Genomic DNA, 22541 nt, shown 5'->3' with positions numbered 1-22541 from the left:
GTACTCAAAATTCTAATTCTAAAGCTTAGACACCGAAACCAGAGAGGGCTCCGTGCCTCCACCGGTGAAAGGCATGGCCTTATGCTCAAGGGGAGGCTCCAAATGTTGATGGGAAAAGAACAAAGGAAGCACACAGCCTTTGTTCCCGCACCAGCTCCGAGTACTAGTACTCATACCCCTGCTGCTTCCCCAGCTATCTCACAGCCCCTAAGAATAATGGAGAATTGGTTTTTCTGAGAAAGCCACGGGAAAAGCAACGAAGAAGATAAGTTTTCTGCAAAATCATTAACTAGTTTATTATTTAATATTTCATTATTATTTTGTGGTGATCTTGTTGTTGGAAACCACACCATCACATCTTCACATCATTACTGGAATTCCAATCACAGCGTTTGCTTTACAATGAGCATACTCTTTTACAGTGTGCATACACTTTACAGCATTTGCTTGTCTACAATCTTCAAGCTTACAATACTTGTTTATTCTTTAATATTTTATCATTATGTTTGTCACGGCACTCACAAAACTTTAACTAATATATATTGGTTGTGTGCCCCATTGTCATTATAATAAAGTTACATGATTACATTTATATGCTCATTATGTCGGGTCACATGACCTTAGACTCTTACTGTTACTACTTTATTATTATTATTATTGTTTGTAACGGTCATCATTACATTGATCACTTTATGACCACTACCGTAAAACGTGGCAGAGTCTGTACACCCACTACACCATTTACATTATATATCACCTCATCTGACCAAATTGGATATCAACAACTTGCCTGAAAATATAATATATATATATATATATACACACACACATATATATTATTCATTACCTAGTGACATATATACAATATTTATTCATGACCTAGAATATATGATTGCCATTAAACTATGTCATTTATACAACATGTGATTTATCAAACAACAGAATAAATCATTTATTCATGATTATATATATACACACACATTTAGGCAATACCTAATATATTGTTGATTTATGCAGCATGTCATTTATCAAACAACTGAATAAATCATTTATTCATGATTATATATATACACACACATTTAGGCAATACCTAATATATTGTTGATTTATGCAACATCACACAACAGAATAAATCATTTATTCACAGAAGGCATACAGGACAAACTTTGTCAGTTTGATTTATTTATTATACGGTCATACTTATACTGTCATTTATTGTCAGGAATTATTGAGCAACTAGATCCACTGATCTACATTGTTGCTGATTAAAGAAGTCTACCAACTTATAGACTGATGAGCCACGTGCTCATGATGATCTCTTGTCTGACCGAACACCCACTTGCTTATCACCAAACAGGTGATCAAAAATACGTCCAATACTCCAAAATTATTCGGCAACCTGCCGCTATTATCACCAAGCAGGTGATCAAAAGTACGTCCAGTACTCCAAAATTATTCGGCAGTCTGCCGCTATTATCACCAACCAGGTGATCAAAAGTACGTCTAGTACCCCAAAATTATACATGAGCATCATTCATGTCAATCATACATAAACATTTATGAGCATCACACATGTCAATCATACATAAACATTCATGAGCATCGCTCATGTCAACATTCATGAGCATCACTCATGTTAACATCCATGAGCATCACTCATGTCAATTAACATAAACATTCATGAGCATCACTCATGTCAATCAGCTTCGAAAGCTTTATTTACAGAGCTTCAGCTTCGAAAACTCCGACTTCAAAGCTTCATTTACAAAAGCTCCAGCTTCAAAGCTTCACTTTCAAAGCTTCACCTACAAAGCTTCAGTGCATGGTATACAAAGACCGCCTCCGAACAACCGCCACTTTGGCCCATACATGGATTGAATTTTAAGTCTCCACCCAACATACTTTATTGACTAAAGACTTGGGGGACTACACTATGTACCATATATTGGGTTTCCGCAACTGGGCCTCATAAAAAATACTTGGGGGACTTAACCCATTATTTATGTATTGAGGAACGAGCCCTTATTCTATAAAAGGGACTCATTTACCATCATTTATGTATTGAGGAGCGAGCCCTTATTCTATAAAAGAGACTCCCTCACCATCATTAGAGAGTATTGCCGCCTGCTAAGCAACCACATTGCCACGAGCACCAAATCTAACCCATTATTCATGTATTGAAGAGTGAACCCTTATTTTATAAAAAGGACTCCCTCACCTTCATTAGAGAGCATTGCCGCCAGCTGAGCAACTGCCTTGCCGCGAGCATCACTCATAACCCATCACTTATGTATTGAGGAACGAGCCCTTATTCTATAAAAGGGACTCCCTCACCATCATTAGAGAGTATTGCCGCCTGCTGAGCAATCGCCTCGCCGCGAGCACCAACTCTAGCCCATCACTTATGTATTGAGGAGCAAGCCCTTATTCTATAAAATGGACTCCCTCACCATTATTAGAGAACATCGCCGCCTGCTGAGCAACCGCCTCGCCGTGAGCATCATTCCTAACCCATCATTTATGTATTGAGGAGAGAGCCTTTATTCTATAAAAGGGACTCCCTTACCATCATTAGATAGCATCACCGCCTGCTGAGCAATTGCCTCGCCACGAGCACCAACTCTAGCCCATCATTTATGTATTGAGGAGCGAACCATTATTTTATAAAAGGGACTCCCTCACCTTCAACGCCACAAGCTGAGCCAATCAAGGCAACATAAGCCACAAGCCGAACAGCCTCGCAACATGTGCTACTTCTAGTTGAACATCATTTCACATTAAGCACCGCCTCACATCGAGTATCAGTTCTAGACGACATCTAGTTACTTCGACCCACACATGGACTGAATTTTAAGTCTCCAGCTAAAAGACTCTTTTGACTGAAGACTTGGGGGATTATTGTTGGTACCACACATATTGGGCCTCAGACCTTGACACATTAGGCCTCAACATTTGGGCCTCATTACCCAGCCCATAATTATGTAAAAGGAGGAGCCTCTTATTCTATAAAAGGAGACTCATTCCCCCCTCACAAATCGGACTTGGTGAACCCAACAAAGGGCAATACCCTCACAAACACAACAACACTCTCTTTCTCAGGGGGACTCCCCATGAGCTTGTAATCATACATACAGTTATAGAGAAATACAATCAACATCAGTGTGGACGTAGCCCAAACATTGGGGTGAACCACGATACATCTTGTGTTCTTTACATTCTTGTAGATTCACGGTCGGATTTACGTTGTTCCAAGACCCCTCCAGTTTTGTGCATCAACAAAAAGAAAGACCATCGATCACAGTTTATAAACCTCAAATAAAAGTTCGTAAATATGAAAACATAGTCAAGTCTCTAACAACTCCGAATGAGTCACCCAGACATCCAACGGCTTTTCCCATTCAAACCACCAAGACTCTCAAAAACCATCGTTCATATGTACATTAAAAACTAGGGCTAGAGGGACACAGTTCGACCGAAGCCTACATAAATAACCAAACATGAAATGGCCCCCCAAAGCGGATTAACCAAGCAGAGCCACCCCTGAAAAAGTAACCAAGTAGACAATGACCCCTACAGCTGTTAGGAAGTGATCACCCAATGTGGATTAACCAAGCATGATCACTCATAAGCATACATAGCCATAAGGATCGCCCAACGCGGATTAATCAAGTGTGATCCATATATAGTATGTGTTGATGCACAAAATCAATGAGGACTTTGGTACAACAGAAAGTGTTAAGTTTATGACCTTCGCTACATTGCTCCGGTCACTAGTGTGGATAAGTATGCAAATAGATAAAGACAGGGAAGCAAACACAAGATGTACATGGTTCACCCAGATTGGCTATGTCCATGGAGTATAGGAGATCTCATTAATTGTGAAGGGTTTACACAAATACATAGGTTCAAGCTCTCCTTTAGTGAGTACTAGTGAATTATTTAGTACAAATGACATTAGGCAATATTGTGGGAGAATGATCTCCTTTTATAGAAGAAAGTTTCTAGCTTTATTTTGACATTGACACATGTCGTGTTGTGATTGGCTTCTGATGTAGACACGTGTCGCGCTATGATTGGCTTCTGATGTCGACATGTGTCGCTCTGTGATTGGCCTCCTGGTTGGAGGGAAACTCTTCTAGGTCCTTGACGGTATAACGTTGACCGATGCTTAGTAGTTTCGGGATTAGTCAAGTATGGTACAAACAGTATGGTTCCCCAACGCGGATTAACCAAGCAGGACCACTAGTGACCCCCTAATGCAGAGTAACCAAGCAGGGTCAAGATAATCAGGTAAGTAGTGACCCCCCAACGAGAATAAACCAAGCAGTGTCACACCTATAGAACTGTTAGGCAGTGATCACTCAAAGCGGATTAACTAAGCATGATCACTCCTAAGTATAAATGGCCATAAGGATCGCCCAACGCGGATTAACCAAGCGCGATCCATATATAGTATGGTCCCCCAATGCGGATTAACCAAGCAGGACGACTAGTGACCCCCCCAATACAGATTAACCAAGTAGGGTCATAGTCCCCTACCAGCCCTCAATTTACAAAACATTTCAATATGCAATTCGAATCACTTTTTCACAAATATTACCAATCCATGAATCAAATCACATTTAATAAAAATAGATCGATGGCCAATTATAAAAGAATCATATTTTAACAGAAAACACATTTATAAAACCATGTCATATCCACAAAGGATATTAATATAAGGAATCGGGTAATCACCATATCACATATATTAAAGTCACTCACCCAGGCAAATCCACAAAGCTTCACTGAGTCTCCAGTAATACTAATTTTAGTAATTCAAATGGTTCAAGACCTGTTGACCAAACGTCAAAGGTGGTGTCCACACCCTAGCAATTTAATCCGGAAGATCTGCACATCATAATCTATATCTGTAACTTCCTAAGGTCCAAATTATACTCAAAGAATAACATATTAAAATCTCATTGTGATCCAACGGTCGGATCTCCGCCAATTGCTAGAATTAGGTGGCAGTTAACAATTACTTTTACTAACTTAGAAATCTAATTCGGGAAGATCCGTATGTCGGATTCCCGATCCGTCAATTCCAATTATCTTCAAATATTATGTTCTATAACGCATTAGGGTTTGGTGATGATTCAACGGTCGGATTGGCGATTCATATTTTGATCAAGTAATGTATCGTAATGAAACTAACTTCAAACAATCAAATTACGTCATACGGATATCAATTATGGAATCAGAGCATCTAATTGAACTTAGGAAGACATCATTGGCCCACTAGCCCCGCATCGTCGCACGTGCCGCCGTGGGTGAGGTCGGCCGCCCTGACTCAACGGAAAATTCAACTATTTTAAAAAATTACCAAATTTTACAGTCAATTACATCTCAATGAGGGGGGCAATTTTCATACCTGTGGTCAAGTCCAATTCAGCCGGGAAGTGTCCCAATTTCATCCAAACCTACCTGAAATCCTAAAGAAAGTGTACTTCGATTCGTCAACTCCGGTGCTCCGTCGCCTCTATAGTTGTTTGGGATTTGTTCCTGGGGTTTAGGGGAGTCTATTGATGGTGGTTGTTGGCTGTATTACCTTCATAAATAGTGGATCGCCGCCATAGAACCCCCTCACCCACCAGTGCGGTTCTTCGTGAACCCGAGCCAAATTTTGTTAGTTTTTTTGTGTGTTGGGTAGAGGGAAGATCATGGAACGTTTTCCAGGTGGTAGATCGCCTTACTTCGTCGGAGAAATGGCGAGAAAGCCATCAGAATTCGTCAAACCCGTCGGGTCGGGTCAAAGAAGGGAACCGGACAAAATGATCTGGTGAGCCTCCCCTCTCTCCCTTCCCTTCCTTTCTTTTCCTCCCTATTGGCCAGCCTCTCCTTCCTTTCCCTCCTTACTCTCATTTCTCTTCTTCCCTCTCCATCACAATCGTCCATCTCTCCTTTCTCTTTTCTTTTCTTTCATCTCAGCCACACACATGGCACATCTCAAACTCCAGAAAATATGGTCTTCTAGTTAAGGCCAAAATTCCATAAACGTCCCTAACTTTAAACGTTAATAACTCTTTCGTTATAACTCCGTTCCACGAACGGTTTGCACCTACGCGTTCGTGAGATCGAGCTCTATTCGAAGATATAAATTGTAACCTTGAACGGTCTATGAATTTTAAATAATTAATTTCCAAACTTCACTTTTTCGTAACTAGTTTAATAAAAAATCTAAATTCAAACAAATTAAAATAAATTCTCAAAAAATAATATAAAATCTTAAAATACAAATACATGGATTACAATAGTGAAATCCAGGAACGGGATTTCACAGACATGTTCTTTAATTTTTCTTGGACTTTAAAAAAAACACGATACATCTTTTGCTTGAGCCAAATCTGAATGTGAGTAAAGGATAGTACTGTAGCTGATGATGCATGTCTATGTTGAAGGAAAAAAGACAGATACCAAGAAATTGAAGGAAAAAAATAAAAGTAGACGAACTCAAACTAACTTAGATAACTTTTTACCAAAATTATTATTGGCAGTTTAAAAATGTGATTATTAACTCATGGAATATTAACTTTTCGCTTATGTTTCTACAACTTACAAAAGAGGAGTGCATGATAATAGTTTCCTTTTTGTATTAATTTGTAATTGTATAATATCATTCTTTCGATACTTACCGGACGCATTCATCACAAATCTTTCACATGAGCGGATAGGCATCAAGTCGTGGGTTTAGCCTGATAAATTCAAGAGAAATAAATATTTTGAAGTGCATGTCTCTGTCTTTTTGCAATTTGACTTTGAGTAGAGGATTTATAAAATTATATTAGCCACTCAAAGTCAAGTTCCACGAATACAAAAACAACTTTTAAGGCCCTCAAGTATGATTCCAATTTTATAAGAATCAAATTCTTACCGTGAGTCGGAAAATTTGAGTTATATGAGAGTGATTTTAATTCTAAAATTCGGTTTAGATGACAAATCTAGCACTCCTGGAATATTCAGTACCTTCAAATTAAACTTCCCTAGTGACGCCCTCAGTAAAATGGTACATTTTGCTCATGCTCCACCCTATCTATAAGTTTAAATTTTGAAATTTGTGTCTATTTTCTACACAGATCACGAAATTTAAACATATCCAACAATGAAAAATAACGCGGCGAGCTTCATTGTCACTTGAAAGCGGTGAGCAAAAATATTTCCTAAATAAAACCCTTCCAGAGATTCGAGGATCAGGTAGCTGGACAAAAGGTAAAACATGGTAAGAGGCACAAGATTAATACATCAATAGATAACTGCAGTTCATCGTCAGAATATGAATATATACATATAGCAACATAATGTATTCGACTGGGATCATACTACAATGTCTAAATAAAGATCATCTTACAAAGCTTGGTCCTTGATTTTCTACTAAAAATCATATACAACAAAAAGCTAGGTTCTGCCAAGATGATCACTTTCAAAACTAAGCTGGTAAGTAAAGCTTCTGAAGTTATAGGGAAAGAAACAAGGGGACTCATGTTTCATGAAGAATCCCAACGCCTATCGATTGAAAGCGTACTCTCTATGCTACTTTTTGCTAGCAGTCAATATCACTTTATGTGTAAAATGGCCTGCAAGAAAAACAAGAGTTAGGAAAAAAGTTCCGTTACAATAAGTTAATGATGAACATATGAAGCTGGAAATATAAGGTGACTCCGTGACTGGGAACTTATTTTCTTTCCACGGGTACAAAATTATACTCATTTTTAATGCCCTATTTATGGAGGGAGTTGCAGGGTCAATTTTCTCATTTGGTGTACTAACTCTAAAAATTTAGGCTCACGCAATGCAACTCGCTTGCTCATGTAGTAGTAATCAAAATCATCACAAAACAAATTTGATATGATGTGCTTACAGTTGCATGGGAGGACACTCATCCCATCCAGGCCCTGGACCCGAAGAAGTAGCGCCAAGGTGGAAACCAAAAGTGGTAGAACGGTACAATATCCTGGCAAACTTGAAGGTGCTACACCTTCCAATATGAAAAGTTTGATCACACATCCCAGCTCCTCTCTTATTTTCATAACCTGGATAATCCCATATCGAGAATTGTTCTTCATGAACCAAATATAATCCAGCCATATAAGCTAACTCCACTATTTTCCATTCACTGAAGGGAATTGTTGTCTTGTGTGTCACATGAATTTCTCCTACTCCGGTCAACATTTCCATTGCATTCTCAAAGAATCCCCTGACCAAATGCTGATGAGACCTGAAAAATGCATGAATTTAGTCTAGAATTTGAGTCCTATGTTTACATTGTTGGGCTAGTGTTCTGCTTGCTATCAAAATTAAGTCATTCACATCCTTCGTTTAGTAACCATTCTCGTATAAACCTTAAATACCAGCTTTGCCCTAAAACAAACACCGTATGAGCACAAAATATACCATGAGCTTAAACAAAAAGCTGCATAAATGAGTGTGTTTGAACTTACCAAATCTGTAACTTGTTGCGTTCAGAGCCATGCAAGTAACCGGCGTGAGGAAAATTATAGATTATGCGATCAAAGCGTACACTAATCAGGAAAGGGTGCCTGCTCATGCTATGGACATCCACCTCATGCAGTACAATGCATCCCCTGGACTCTAATTCCTTCACATTGCTCATAGCTTTTGAGTAATTCACCATTAACGACTCTACATTTAGCATGCAAATGATCAATCAAAACCCGTTTAGTTTAAACATAATAAAAATCAAATCTTTGTGCCCCTTTGCCTATTATTTCACCAATGATGAATTCTACAATTAGCATGCAAAGGATTTCAACCAGGTTTCAGAAACCCTCTATAGTTTAAGCAAAAAGATAAAATCTTTGGTCCCCTCAATCAATTATTTCATTTGGGTCACCACTAAAATGTAAATTTTAGCACCAAATAGAGAGTTAATTTGCAACAACAATACTAAATTGGTTTTTTCAATTAATTTAAATTTCAACTGGGGTTTCTTCAAAACTCAATGAATTGGGATGAAATTAGGACAAAGATTTAAAGTAGTTGGATGTTAACACAAGTCAATGATTGTTGAAGTGTACACACCCTTGATCTCTCGGTTTCTAGGTTCACCCTTCCTAGATATCAAGGTCATCATTATCTCGAGTTTAAAACAGCTATCTTCCTTTGATTGAAGGGAGTTGACGTGATTAGCTTCATAACCTAGTGTTTGGTGTAATCTCCTTGCTTTAAGGATTGGATTAAGTCTCGGTTTATCCGGTCACTGGGTTTCCCAGTTGGTTACTTGTACCCATCTCTCTCTCCTCTCCTCTCATATATACTTGGTCTCTTGTACATTGAAACACATGAAATACATTACAATTTAAATCAGAAAATTAACAATGATGGTCACTGTGTTGGAATTACCTCTGGAGTCAAGAGAAGTGGCAACCATGTTGACAGCGAAACCAAAAGCTCTGGCTAAGCAAACGGCAAAAGAGAAGTCTCCTTCTCCCACTAACAGTATCTTCTGGTAGCTGCTGTAATGCTTAATCCTTTTCTCAAAGCTAAACACTTCCATTTGACTGATTCAGTGATTCTCTTCTTTGTCTTCTTCAATATTCTCAGAATTGTTTTGCCTTGCTACTATTATTTTCCTCTTGGGAAACTAAAACCGGTTTAACTTTCGAACCTTTATTTAGCAGCACTTTCGAACTTTTTGAGTCGCTACGCTATCCCTTGGATTTCGTCATCGTGACCGTTTATTATACATTGTGTGGCTAGAAATTATTTAAAATTTAAAATTTAAAATTAAATATAAATAGTACTTAACAAAAACTAATCGCATGATGTACGATGAATGACTACGATCACTGGATCCCCAGGATCCAAAAAAAAGATCCGGAGAGGATCCTCTTCCATTGAAAGATGATTCCGATCAATTTAATAAGATTAATTTTTTTTTAGAAAGTACAATATTCATTAAGAATGCTAGAAACCGTACAATAAGAGGATAGTATGAATACATGAGCTTCGATAAAAGTTTGTCAGGAATTTCAACTCAGTCGAAGGAAAAAAGAATGTCCCAAATAATTGACTAAAAAGCTATCCTCACAACAAATTACAATGGAAACTACTGTTATTCAAAACGAAACTAGAATCTAACAGCTTTCACCTACAAGTTACAACTAAAGAAAAATACTAATAGCAAATGTCTAGAAAAATTTAAATTTCAAGATGGAGCAGTATTTTGGACATAGTAACATTCTTATTATTCGAATGGGAAGGGACTCCCACACAACTTATTTTTTCAATACTCATGTTTATTTTTGACATTTACATTGACTAAAGTAAAGAAGAATAAGAAATACGAATAAATGAGAGTGTTCAGAAACAAAAATGAGTGTTCAGTAAACATTGTTCATTCTAATACAAAGATATATATGGATTCAGATTTAAGTGCAAAATGACAAACACGCTTCTCTATCTAATTGATACAACTCACTTATGTTGTTTTCGACCTGGTTTTAGGTTGGCCTAAGCTCTAGCGGTTATAATTAAAAAAATAGAGTTTGCTAAAAGTACTTTTACAATGATTGAAAACATTTTTTATGAAAGTGTTTTACAAACTCAAAAACACTTGAAGTGCATTTTAAAAGAAGTATCAATTGCAATCAGTAGTATAGATGCATTCTAGATTTTTGTTCTTATTAACCTTTGGAGATTAACGATTTAAAGTTACATAAACCTCAAATTTAAAATTTACACTGAGGGGACTTTTTCATTTGAGGCAGTGTTCGTTTAGGTATACAATGATTCTTTTTAAGTCCCAAAATAAATAAAGTAATGGTGGAAGTCCAAAATGGAACGTCGGTGTGTCGCGTACGTGCGTTATAGAAGCTTGGGCCTCTAGCTTCCTGGGGAAGCTTTCCCCCGCCAAATAATGTAGGAAAACATAAATATAATGTACAGTTAAAAACGTGATGAAATATAAATAATTTTTATGGAACTAAAATTGATGATACGTTAACACAATACTAGCTTTTATGCATACGTTGATGCGCGTAAAGAATGCATTTTTTTAATCACAACATGCTACATATGATTTACACGTTTTAAATGAATTTATATGCGTGAATTGATAAAAAGAAAGTTAAATATTTGAAGTAAATAAATAATCTTAGATCATGCTAGAAAAACCCCTCACAAACCAATCAAAGTGGCTGGATTAATATAATAAAATCGATCTTTCAATTTTCATCTACATTATATTGAATTTACATCAAGAATAGAGAAAATAATATTTAATGAACAACTGATTGAATCACATTATTACTAGCTAATTGTGAGGCTAAACCCACATTCCTCTCTCTTAGGTAGATAATATTATTTGTTTAAAAAAAATCTTTTGACAATTAATTTAATCACATTATTATGCACATGTGAAATAATTTTTTTATAACTGGTATTATACACCTCTTAAGATATTTTGAACGTGTTTAAAAATGGAGAAAATAATATTTAATGAACAACTAATTGAATCACATTATTGCTAATCTATTATAAGATACTAATTTAAAATAAAAAATATTAAAAAACTGTACAAAAGAACTAATTATTAAAAAACACTACTAAAAAGATGAAAATACCCCTTCATTATTTGATATATTATTTTGGATTGCTTTTAAATTTTTTTGTTTTAAAGGTATTTTTGTCTAGAAATATTTGGTGAAGCTTATGATCCCAAAAGAAGTTGTTGACTTTATATATTACTAGCTGTTATGCTTCCCCAAGATACGGGTGCGATTTTCGGAACTGATTTAAAATCAACTCCGAGATGTTGATAAGTGATGTCGTTCTCAACAGTTTTCATTTGTACGTAGTTTCTTTTTAATTTTTGTCTTGATTTTTTTTTTTTTTTTTTTTTTTTGCTTGCAATTCTGAATTATTTCAAATTATGTGTCGAAATGCTTTATTTTTTTTACAGCATTGTTGAGTGTTGGGGAAGATGTTGAAGGCCTCTAGGTTGATGATCGTGTGCTACCAGTTTGCGCTGGGGCATGCGGGGATTGTACGCATTGCAAGTGATTACTATGTAATCTAAATTTAGACCATGGTATATTTCTGTTGGGAAAATAATTTTTTAATTTTGTGAACATATAATTCACTTGAACAACTACGAAATTTCTTAACTTATTCTTTTGATTTGTGTTATTATGAAACCGAATAAGAAGTATGATTAAAAAATGTGACATTTTTTCAATTGGATTTTGTTTAGGATAAGGATTGTCTGTCCTTCTACTTTGGGTGCCCTTCTGTTTGTGTGGTTACGGTTAAGTCACGTCAATATTTTATATTATTATTTATTTTTATCTTATTATCTCTATAAAAAATAATATAAAATATTAACGTGATTTAACCGTGACCACACAAAACAGAAGGGGACGAAAAGACATCGAAAGTGGAAGATCAGACAATCCTTGTCGAATTTGTCTAAGCTTCAATTGAGACCAATTTAAATTGGTGTATCTAAATGTAAATGTTTGAAAACTATTGTGGCGTTTTAACTTTTAAGGTCTGATAAGCGCGCGGCTACAACTTCTAGTGAGATCTATTTCTGTAGACTCATCATCCCGTTACATTACCCCTTGTGATGTGTGCCCCAAATGTACTGTTGGGACCCACTTGTCACTGCTTTCTTCGCGCGTTGCATCCACTCGCCCAAGCGGAGCAAATCTTGGGTCCACCAATTTCTGATACTTAATAATTTTTATGCTTTTGCTTTGTGTGGTGGCACTGGTGGCCCTTGACGCTTTTGCTCTTCATTGGTTTTTTTTTCCTTTTCTAAAGGGCCTGAGAATGAGGATCGGATTGTCTTTATAAGAATTTTGAAGATCTTCAAATTATATTCGTTCAAACATATTTTAAATTAAATATAAATAGTACTTGACGAAAATTGATCACACGATATATAATAAACGGACACGATTTGAAAATTCTTAGAATCCTCATAAAGAGGATTCAGAAATGATCCTCCTGGCTTTTAAAAGATGATAAAGAAATGTACCTAGAAATTCAAAATAAAAAAACATATTTCTATTGTTTATGTATTGGAGTGTGTTTAAATTTGAGTTTGACGATATATTTTAAATTAAAAGGAAGAGAAAGTTTGATTAAGTTACATAATAGATAACTTAATTTGGTATCAAATTCATTATCAATGAGATTCGAACCTAGAACTTCTCATTTATAAGTGAAGAAAAATATCATTAGATCATAATATTAAATGATCAAATATAAATTTTAATTAACTAATAAAATACGGCTAGAGAAACGCGTGATCTGCTCATTACTTCCTTTGTGTGAGGAGCCCTGATGGTCCTTTATGCTTTTGCTTTTCATTAGTTTCTTATCTTTTTATGGTCAAGAGTTTCTTCTTTTTCTAAAGAGACTTTGGCAACGGTTCGATTTGAGGACGGAATATATTCCTTCCTATAATTACGAAAATTAATCATATATATAACTGTAAATTAATTATTTGGGATTATTCATAATCATATCTACCGAATAACAGATTTTCAATCGGTTATATTCATCTTCGTCAAAAAAAAATATATATATATATATTCATCTGATTGACGCACTATAAATTTTAGTAAATACTAATTATGTCATTAAATAGCAACATCCAATTACAAAAAACAGAACAATATATTTGAAGTTGTTCATGATAAGCTAATATGATAAATTGGTCCAATAAAAAAGAAAAAGAGGACAAAAGAAAATACGAAAGGAAGACAAAACAAATTGCCTAATAATTCCAAAACTTGTGACGACAAAAGAACGAGATATTTGCACTTCGCTTCTAATTCCACCAAGCCAGCATCATATTTCATGGTGCTCCTCCTTAACGCCCATCAATGGAGCATGATTCCTACACTATTAAGCAAATGACAAAATAATTAATATGAATCGTTATACACATATAATCTAAAAAGAAGATAGTTATATACATATAATATAATTGCCAATACTTACCTCATCCATATCCATATCTTTAAAATAAATGTAGCAACCGACGTGTGCATTAGGACAAGAAGCTAGTTGTGAAACATAAATACTTAAATTAGTTCTAAAATTGAATGCATACTAATTAATTAAATTTGAAAAATAATTTCGAAATTAAGTTTAAAGAACATGCACAAATATAAGATGAAAATAAATTAATATTGGGGTACCTTGAATTTCTTTCCGTAACCAATTTTGGGCCCACATGCTTTAAGGCTTCCAATGTCTTTGGATGAAGTTTACTACGATGTGGACTTACAAATCTCCCACTAGTACTGAAAGCTGATTCGGAAGTAACTGTAGATACAGGAATAGCTAATGTATCCCTTGCCAAAGCACTTAAGATAGGATATTTAGTCCCATTTGATTTCCACCAACCCAAAATATCAAAATCATATGTTCTAGGCAAAACAGCCTCATCCAAATAGTGATCTAATTCTAATTTTACATTATCAGTGCTTACAGTACTAGAAACAAACAAGTCAAAGTTATCCATTAAAGGATTCATCTCTTCAAAGTCAGATTGATTCAATTGAGATGAAGTGAATGATGGTTGATGACCCATGTTAAAGATATGATTAGATTCGCACTCTTTTACCAAATCATAACAATATTTGCGAATCTTATCAATTTCATTCGAAGCATATTGCCCGTACATTAGAGGAAAGAAATACTCAATCAACCTCATCTTGAATCTTGGATCCAATACAGTAGCTACAACCACTATTCCATGAATCACACTCCAATATTGATCAAATTTCTCAATCATACTTCTTGCCATATTTTTTTTTCATCACGTCTAGAGGTAAGCCACCAGGTTAGCGACAACCTGATCTCACAAATCTTTGGAAAATAAAGATTGGTTGTAGGGTATTTAGTTCCAGAAAACAACTCGGAGACATTATAAAACAACTTTAACTTCTCACAAGTCTCTCTTGCCATCTCCCAATCTCTATCATCAGGCAAACACTTATATTGCGACTCTTATTGTTCCAAACAAGGGAAAACATCCTTGCAAATCAAAGCATATTGAATCATTAAAAAAGTGGAATTCCACTTAGTTTTACAATCAAGCACCATCTTCTTAGTGCTTGGAAGCTTCAACTGACGTGATGCTTCCTCAAACTTTTCCTCTCTTTTTTGTGTCGCTTTCCAGTACACAACACTATCACGAATTTTTCAACACCACCACCAATCACTTCCAGACCATCCTTCATAATCAAGTTTAATACATGCACACAACAACGCATGTGAAAGAACCCTCCACCCAACAAAAGTGAACTACTAGAAAGTTTTTTAAGAATAAGATCAATCATTTTATCACTTGTAGTGCAATTATCTATGGTTAAGGTAGAAAGCTTATGATCGAGGTTCCAATCTAGCAAGCACTCCATCAAAACATCTAAAAGTGTCTCGGCAGTATGCGGACAAGGCACATAAATAAATATGAAAAGGTTACAAAGAAGATGGTTACAATAAAGAATCTGAAATATAAATCTAAAGCTAGACAATAATTAAATAGAAGTTAAAGTATTAAAAATATCACCTTATTATTCGGCTCTGCAATGTCCAAGAGTCATCAATAAAATATACCGTTATTACCATAAATCCTCTGTTCTGATTACTTGTAGTCCACATATCAGTAGTTATGGCAATTCTAGTCTTATTTTCATCTAACAATTGCATTGTTTTCGAATGCTCATAATCATATATTTTTAGGATATCACTCTTGATTGTGTTTCTTGAAACAACCTTAAACAACGGTTGGACAACACTCATGAAGTTTCTAAATCCAACATACTCAACCATGGAAAGAGGGTACTCATGCAATATTATCATTTGGGCGAGAGCTCTCCTTGCATTTTCTTGATCAAATGTATACAACTCTACTTTCCCATCTCCCACTTTTTGGGTTAGCCTGACATATCGTCACATAATGCCTCAAATGGCTGGTTCCATTTCCAGTGTTCCCACCAAGCTTCTTGTTACAATAATTACATATTGCTTTCATCACCCCATCAACTATTGTTCTTGTGTAATGTTGCCACACCAAATTGCGAAGTCTCAAATTATTACCTTCACCATCATCACCTCCAAGTTCCTTAGTCTTACCAGTGACCTCATTTGGAGTTGGTATATCTTGGGGCCGAGCAATTTGATTTAGTATTTCTCGTTGCACAACACTTGGATTCAATGTAGGTGCTAGATTACAATCAGTTGGGGTAGATATTGTTTCTTCTTGAGACTTAAATTTTCTTTTAGACATTTTGATTGCTGTGAACACAACCAAATCCATTAATATGTAAACAAAGACATGGTATAATACTGAAACTGAATCAATTAACATGTAAACTAAATATATAACAACAAACAAGAAGACAATTATTGATTTAATTTTTCATAATTCTATGGCCTCATAACATATGTAATAAACTAGAAAACTGATGCTAATTGAGAATTTGCATGAATCAAATAACATGAAAAAGAATGAAAGAGTACCTATTGAGCTAACAACATACACCAATTTCTTGACAGTGAGACTCTTGAAGAGAGATGAATCTGATACACTTTTGGAACATTTGATAATTGATATATAAAATGATTCAATGAATTAATTTGATTGAGTATAACAATAAGAGTATTGAATTGATGAGGTTGTTGGTATGCCCCATGCATGATGTTTGGTGCATAATAAAAATAGTATAGGGTTTGATGCATGCATAATGAATTAGTATGGGGAGGGTTCAGTAAATTGAATAAAATTACATTATATATATATATATATATATAATATTCGGGTCGGATTTGGGGACGGATACGGATTGAAGACTCCTATAAGCATATCCAAAACCATAACTGAATAAAGTTCACTGTTTTTCCCCCTATCCATACCATATCCGAATTTTCATATCTAAATCCAACCCATTCGGGCGATTATTTATGCTTATTGGGTTTAACGGTTAGAATTGTCATCCCTTCTTTTAAAGGGTGATAGACTTGTACCTAGAAATTCAAAAATAAGAAAAGACGATGACTGTTGAAATTAAATCCCACATGTGTGAAATGGATTAAAGTCTCGTAACATGATGAGAGTTAAAAAAATTACGCGCGACTTACACGTTTTAAATGTATTTATATGCATGAATGTTTTAATAACTTTTTTTAGTGACAAAAAGAAAATCAAATATTTGAAGTAAATGAATAATATTAGATCATACTAGAAGAAACCCCTCATAAACCAATCAAAACAGCTAATCCACATAATAAAATCGGTCTTTTAATTTCCATCTATATTCTATTGAATTTACATTAAGAATAGAGAAAATAATATTTAATAAACAACTTATTGAATCACATTACTGCTAGGCCATTGTGAAGATAAGATCACCCTCTCCCCCTTAGTGCAGATAAAATCATTTTTTCAAAAAAAAAATCATTTGACAACTAATTAAATCACATTATTATGCAGATACGAAATACCTTTTTTATAACTGACACTACGCGTCTCTTAAGTGTTTAAAAATAGAGTAAATAATATTTAATAAACAATTGATTGAATCACATTATTGCGCGCGTGCGAAAGACTTTTTTTATCACCGGCGGTACGCGTCTCTTAAGATGTTTTGAATGTGTTTAAAAATACATAAAATAATATTTAATAAACAACTGATTGAATCACATTATTGCTAACTTATTGTGAGATAATAATTATAAAAAATAAAAAATAAAACTGTACAAAAAGAATTAATTATTAAAAAACACCGTTTATATGACAAAAATACCCTTGTATTATTTTGGGCTGCTTTTGAATTTTTTGTTTAAAGGGCATTTTTGTCCAAAAATATTCATACATCGTATGGATTTACAAATATATAATTATTAGAGTCCAAAAGAAAAAAATCATAGTTCCCCGCTAATGTTGATCCTATAGTTTCTTTGTTTTTTCTTTTTTTCCATTTGATTTTGTACTATATTGACGTAGTTAATCGAGTTTGATAATTGGCACGTTGCATTGAATTTTGAGCCCTCTGTGATGAATTCACAGTTTGGTGTCCGTGTCTTTGTTGATTGCTCCTACGAAACCTTTGCTTTGATTGTTCTCGAGAATTGTGAACATTTATTTGCCCCAATCAAACTTCGTCATTGCCGAATTCGGATCCTCTTTGTGAGGATCCTGTGGTTCCTCAAATCGTGTCCGTTCATTGTACACCGTACGGTCAGGAATTATTTTAGATACTTTTATTTAAAATTAAATATCAACAGTACTTGACGAAAACTGACCACACAATGTATAATGAACAGATATGATTTGATGATTCCCGAGATCCTCACAAAGAGGATCCGGAGAGGATCCTCATCCGTCATTGCTGACCTATACGAAGAAATTGCAAAAGAGAATGAATTTTAATTTTTTTTAAAAAGGAAAAAAATTCATATTGAACTACAACAAAGGTGCAATTGTAAATCTCCAACCAAAATACAGGTTTAAGTCTTATGTATTTTGATCCGAGTGAACAAAAAAAAAAAGGTTTTTTTGTGTGAAGGTAAATGAACCCTACTAATTTAAAAAAAATTAAAATTGAAACATTAAGCAACAAAACACTGAAATTTTAGTCAATAAAAAAGAGTAGAAACGCAATTAAGATGACAACCTGTGATATATTGCTCCTATCACATCCGTCCATACTTGATCCGTTGAAGTCAACTTGGAATTTTTCGCATTCCTACATGAAAAAAAAAAACACGATAATTTATTTTTGAAAAAAGAAAAGAGAACATGAGGATTGTGAATTGTCAACAGTTAGGTAACATATAAAAGTGAAGTGATGTTAATAATAAAAGTTCATGTCGAATATTTCATACAATACCATTTATGTGTATATTGTGAGTTACAAATATTTTCCTTTTGTTTGGCCAATTTATTTGGCAACGAGTGAATATTAGATATCCATGTTTTTGTTGCACTTGGAAGCAAGTTTGAGTGGCAGGGGTTTAGGAGTCACAACATGCGGCATATAGAGTTTTTCCCTTTCATATTTGTGCATGCATAACGATATTTTTACTACCAAACACTTTGTTGAAATGGAAGACAAACACTAAAACACTTTGTACATGTTCAGGTTTAAGACTTTTATACTATCGTCCGAGTGGGAAAGTGTTTTTTTGTGAAGGTAACTGAACCATACTAATGTAGAATGAAAATTGAAAGCCATTAGCTAAAAAGGATTGGATAGGATTCTTAATGGAAAACACATTTAGCTAAATTTCACTTCCATTTTCTCAAGAACAATGCCCTTTGCATTGGAAGATCCATAAATATAAATGAAACCCCAAATGTTGAAATCCAGAACGGAGTTACCTTTACTTCGTCAATGATGGCCAAACAAAAATCCTGAACTTTGATGTTTTGAAAATTCGTTGTCTCCCAACTATGGACTGGAATTCTGGAAGTTGAACACGCGGATTATGGGGTCCCAAATGTGCTCTACCTTTACGACCAAATCCTGCAATGAGAACGTCGTTCCTTCAAGCGACGACATAATCAGTATAGCCCAAAAAAAATTCTAAAATACCAAATGCAACATTAATTTAACAAAAAATTAAGAGCAATCTTGAGCAACAGCCTTCCCTTATCTCAACAATTATTCTGTCTAAACCCGAAATTTGTAGAAAATGCATCGAAATAACATGGTTGTACTCTACCATTACGACCAAATGTGGCAATCAGAACGTCGTCCTGCAAGCGGCCACAATAATCAGTACAACCCCAAAAAACAAACTAAAATACGAAAAGCAGCATTTAACATAAATGCCAAATTCTGGAAGCATGGTTTTTCTCCACTAAACTCACATTTTCCTGCATCTAGTTCAACCGATCATCATTTAGCTTCAATACTACTGCATAGTTAAACATCCACATATGGTAAGAGCCATGTCTAAAAAGGTATCTACCTAAATCTTACTTACATTTTGTCAAGGACAATGGCCTCTCTGTGTTGGAAGATCCAGAAAATTGTTTCTTTGACTCATTTTAAAAAGGGAAAAATTTAAATAGGCATTTCAGGAAAGAGATACACAAACATGAATGGTTATTCGTACCTTATAAAATCTTCATGCATATGAATCTGCATTGCACATACACAAAGATGATCACAAACAGGTAGCAGACCAACATTAAAGGAAGCAACACAAATTAATGCAGCGTTGAGTGATGGAACGTCGAAAAAGAACCTGTGCAACTTCACGATCAAAGTAAGGACCATCATGTCCAAACACTAATAGCCGACTCTTATAATCTTGGAGCTACAATGAATCAAATAAAGGTTATGCATCAGAGCCTGCTATATCACTATCAAAACAACTTTGCACATAAGAACGAATTAAACCCCGTAGGTTGAAAATTAAATTTGCAAGATAAGTATTTTCTTGTTGGGAATTAAACAGTTTCCCTTGATTTTCTCGGGAACCAAACACACCAAAGATCATTATTTGTAGTAGCCATCGATGGAATAAATGAGAACGTGCATCTTCAAATTCAAGAAATTCCCAGAAAGAGAGAAAAAAAGGAATAGAGTAGTACAAACCTGAGAACGTGCCCCGATCTTCTAGATTCCCTCATTATCCAATTACCAATTCAATCAACAATCCCTTCAATTCACTCAACGAACTCAAGTATTCGTAGAAAGATCGTCAGGAGAGGATCAACTTTGTCTCTTGCCCCGAGATCAAATTCCGGCGGGATTGGGCGGAATCAGCAAAACTCCGCCAAAAAATCATCACTGTTCTAGGCTCCAATCTTTGAGCACAGTTGATTTTGAGGTATGGGTGTCATATAAGATGGAAGAGGGTTCTGATACAAATCTATAGACTCTGACCTTGCGCGATTTCGTCACCGTATGAAAAAGTTACGATGAAATGAAGTTTTTGGAGTGAAGAAGAATCAAGGAGGAGGAGAAGAAGAACAGCAGTGCAGCTGCTGATCTGCACGCAGAGAGGAAAGAAAATGAGTTGTTTTTAACTTTTTTTCTAACAAAATTATAATAAAAATAATTATTATTTTAAAAACATTGTTTATACGACGAAAATACTCCGGAATTATTCTGGGCTGTTTTTGAATTTTTTTGTTTTAAGAGCATTTTTGTCCAAAAAAATTTGGTGAACCCAGTGACACCAAATTGGACTGCTGGCCTTATATATAGAGAAGATGTTGGTAGTTAGTACTTCACTGTTCCGCCAACTTTTAGCAAAGAATGAGAATTCATTTGGATTCTATATGTATCGGTGTATAAAATGTGCAATTTTACCAAAGAAGCTACCACGATACATTATGAATATACTCAACCAGGTCTAAAGAATGTCTAAAACCAGATATGGCTTTTAGGCGATCCTCGCTCGCTCAGCGAGGAACTGGTTGAGATATATTCCTAAGCTTTACCGATATGGGTTTTAATGTCCAGATTCATGCTCATGGTGTTTCATCTATAAAAACTCTTTCCAAAACAACTGCTACGAAACCAACTAGATTGGATTGGATTTATTTGGCTTCCCACAAGCATATCCGTCATCCAATCCACTCGTCGGGTTTGGTGTTTAGGGATTCAATGCAATCTGCCAACCAAACAGTGATAATATGGATTAAAGTAATCTTGGAAACCTTAGAGAGATCTCCAAATTTTGTATCTTTTCTTTGATGTTTTCATCTCTAAGCTCTCCATATAAGTGCAAGCCATATCGACTATTTCATCTCAAAATTTCTGGGGTTGCGATCAACAGTGAATATTTTGCGGTCTTTGCGGTCGTTACCCTCTGGTCTTCACTGATTTTGGCCGGATCTGTTTGGGTTTTGTTTTTCATTTGACGGCCAACCGTTTTTGCATTGATGGGAAATTTATTTTTTACGACTGAGGTATGTTCCCTAACGACTGTGTTTGATTTTTGTTGTGAGTTTTGCTTGATTTGGATAAAATTGTAACCATTTGTTTTGGGTCAGTTCTTATCCTTGTGCTAGGGTTTTCCTGGCTAAGAGGATATTTTGCATTTTGGTTGCTTCGTTGATGGTTGATTAGTCGTAAATTTGGCAGTGTCTCCAGCGGTCCTATTATTTTTTGGGTAAGTTTTTTGTCTTTTCATTTTTTACTCAGTCTGGGAACCCGTTAATAATTGTTAGATTAGATTGTGTTTGTAATTTTTTAGAAGAAATCAAAGGAATGATTGGAGTTTAAATTTCTTTGTAATTTTAGTCTACTATGCATTGCCAATTCGGAAATCACGCTTCAGCAGCGGTGCTGCACCATTATGGTATTTTGCAAAGTTCCAAACCCAGAGGAAGAAGGCCTCTAACGCTTTGTTTAGATAGAACAGTTTGTTTTGGCCAAAATCAGCACGAAAAAAAAAATACTTCTAGCCAAATGGTGTGTTTCTATCCCAAGGCCCGTGGGAGTCTAAAAGTCTCACCACATTTAAGAAACATGTATTGTCAACGACTTTCTTTTTCTTCTTTC

The 22541-nt window shown here is 35.2% G+C and overlaps 2 protein-coding genes and 1 long non-coding RNA gene across 4 annotated transcripts; all 3 read right to left on the bottom strand.

The window, feature by feature from the left end:
• Positions 1 to 7273: 7273 nt before the first annotated feature.
• On the bottom strand, positions 7274 to 9711 carry LOC139188901 (uncharacterized protein At4g26485-like). The gene is made up of 4 exons (XM_070806948.1): positions 9400 to 9711; positions 8478 to 8679; positions 7898 to 8254; positions 7274 to 7613 (listed from the first exon to the last, which is right to left on the bottom strand). Exons 1-4 carry the CDS (start codon positions 9551 to 9553, stop codon positions 7598 to 7600), a joined length of 729 nt encoding a protein of 242 aa, XP_070663049.1. The 5' UTR covers positions 9554 to 9711; the 3' UTR covers positions 7274 to 7597.
• A 4146-nt stretch (positions 9712 to 13857) lies between these two features.
• Positions 13858 to 14821, bottom strand: LOC139188686 (zinc finger BED domain-containing protein RICESLEEPER 1-like). Its single transcript, XM_070806357.1, has 3 exons — positions 14300 to 14821; positions 14011 to 14072; positions 13858 to 13906 (listed from the first exon to the last, which is right to left on the bottom strand). Exons 1-3 carry the CDS (start codon positions 14819 to 14821, stop codon positions 13858 to 13860), a joined length of 633 nt encoding a protein of 210 aa, XP_070662458.1.
• A 3207-nt stretch (positions 14822 to 18028) lies between these two features.
• LOC103422273 (uncharacterized) lies at positions 18029 to 21206 on the bottom strand. Of its 2 annotated transcripts, XR_011572275.1 has the most exons (9): positions 20625 to 21206; positions 20272 to 20343; positions 20140 to 20165; positions 19892 to 19938; positions 19744 to 19777; positions 19400 to 19564; positions 18693 to 18764; positions 18322 to 18412; positions 18029 to 18214 (listed from the first exon to the last, which is right to left on the bottom strand). It is a non-coding gene; the product is annotated as an uncharacterized lncRNA (long non-coding RNA). The 2 variants fall into 2 exon arrangements; XR_011572274.1 differs by lacking the exon at positions 18029 to 18214 and having other exon boundaries at positions 18258 to 18412.
• Positions 21207 to 22541: the final 1335 nt, after the last annotated feature.

Source organism: Malus domestica, chromosome 10, assembly GCF_042453785.1.
Source record: "Malus domestica chromosome 10, GDT2T_hap1".
NCBI lineage: Eukaryota > Viridiplantae > Streptophyta > Magnoliopsida > Rosales > Rosaceae > Malus > Malus domestica.
Note: the sequence above shows the minus strand (reverse complement) of the source record. Positions and strands in the feature narration are given on the sequence as shown.

Bases quoted from the DNA above. Each gene is read 5' to 3' on its own strand.
- LOC139188901 (XM_070806948.1), bottom strand. From the start codon at position 9,553: ATGGAAGTGTTTAGCTTTGAGAAAAGGATTAAGCATTACAGCAGCTAC. The intron at 8,680-9,399 runs GTAATTCCAACA...TGCTAAATGTAG, and splicing joins CACTTCTCTTGACTCCAGAG to AGTCGTTAATGGTGAATTAC. The intron at 8,255-8,477 runs GTAAGTTCAAAC...TGCATTTTTCAG, and splicing joins CGCAACAAGTTACAGATTTG to GTCTCATCAGCATTTGGTCA.
- LOC139188686 (XM_070806357.1), bottom strand. From the start codon at position 14,821: ATGGCAAGAAGTATGATTGAGAAATTTGATCAATATTGGAGTGTGATT. The intron at 14,073-14,299 runs GTAAGTCCACAT...TTTCACAACTAG, and splicing joins TCAGTACTAGTGGGAGATTT to CTTCTTGTCCTAATGCACAC. The intron at 13,907-14,010 runs GTAAGTATTGGC...TTAATAGTGTAG, and splicing joins AAGATATGGATATGGATGAG to GAATCATGCTCCATTGATGG.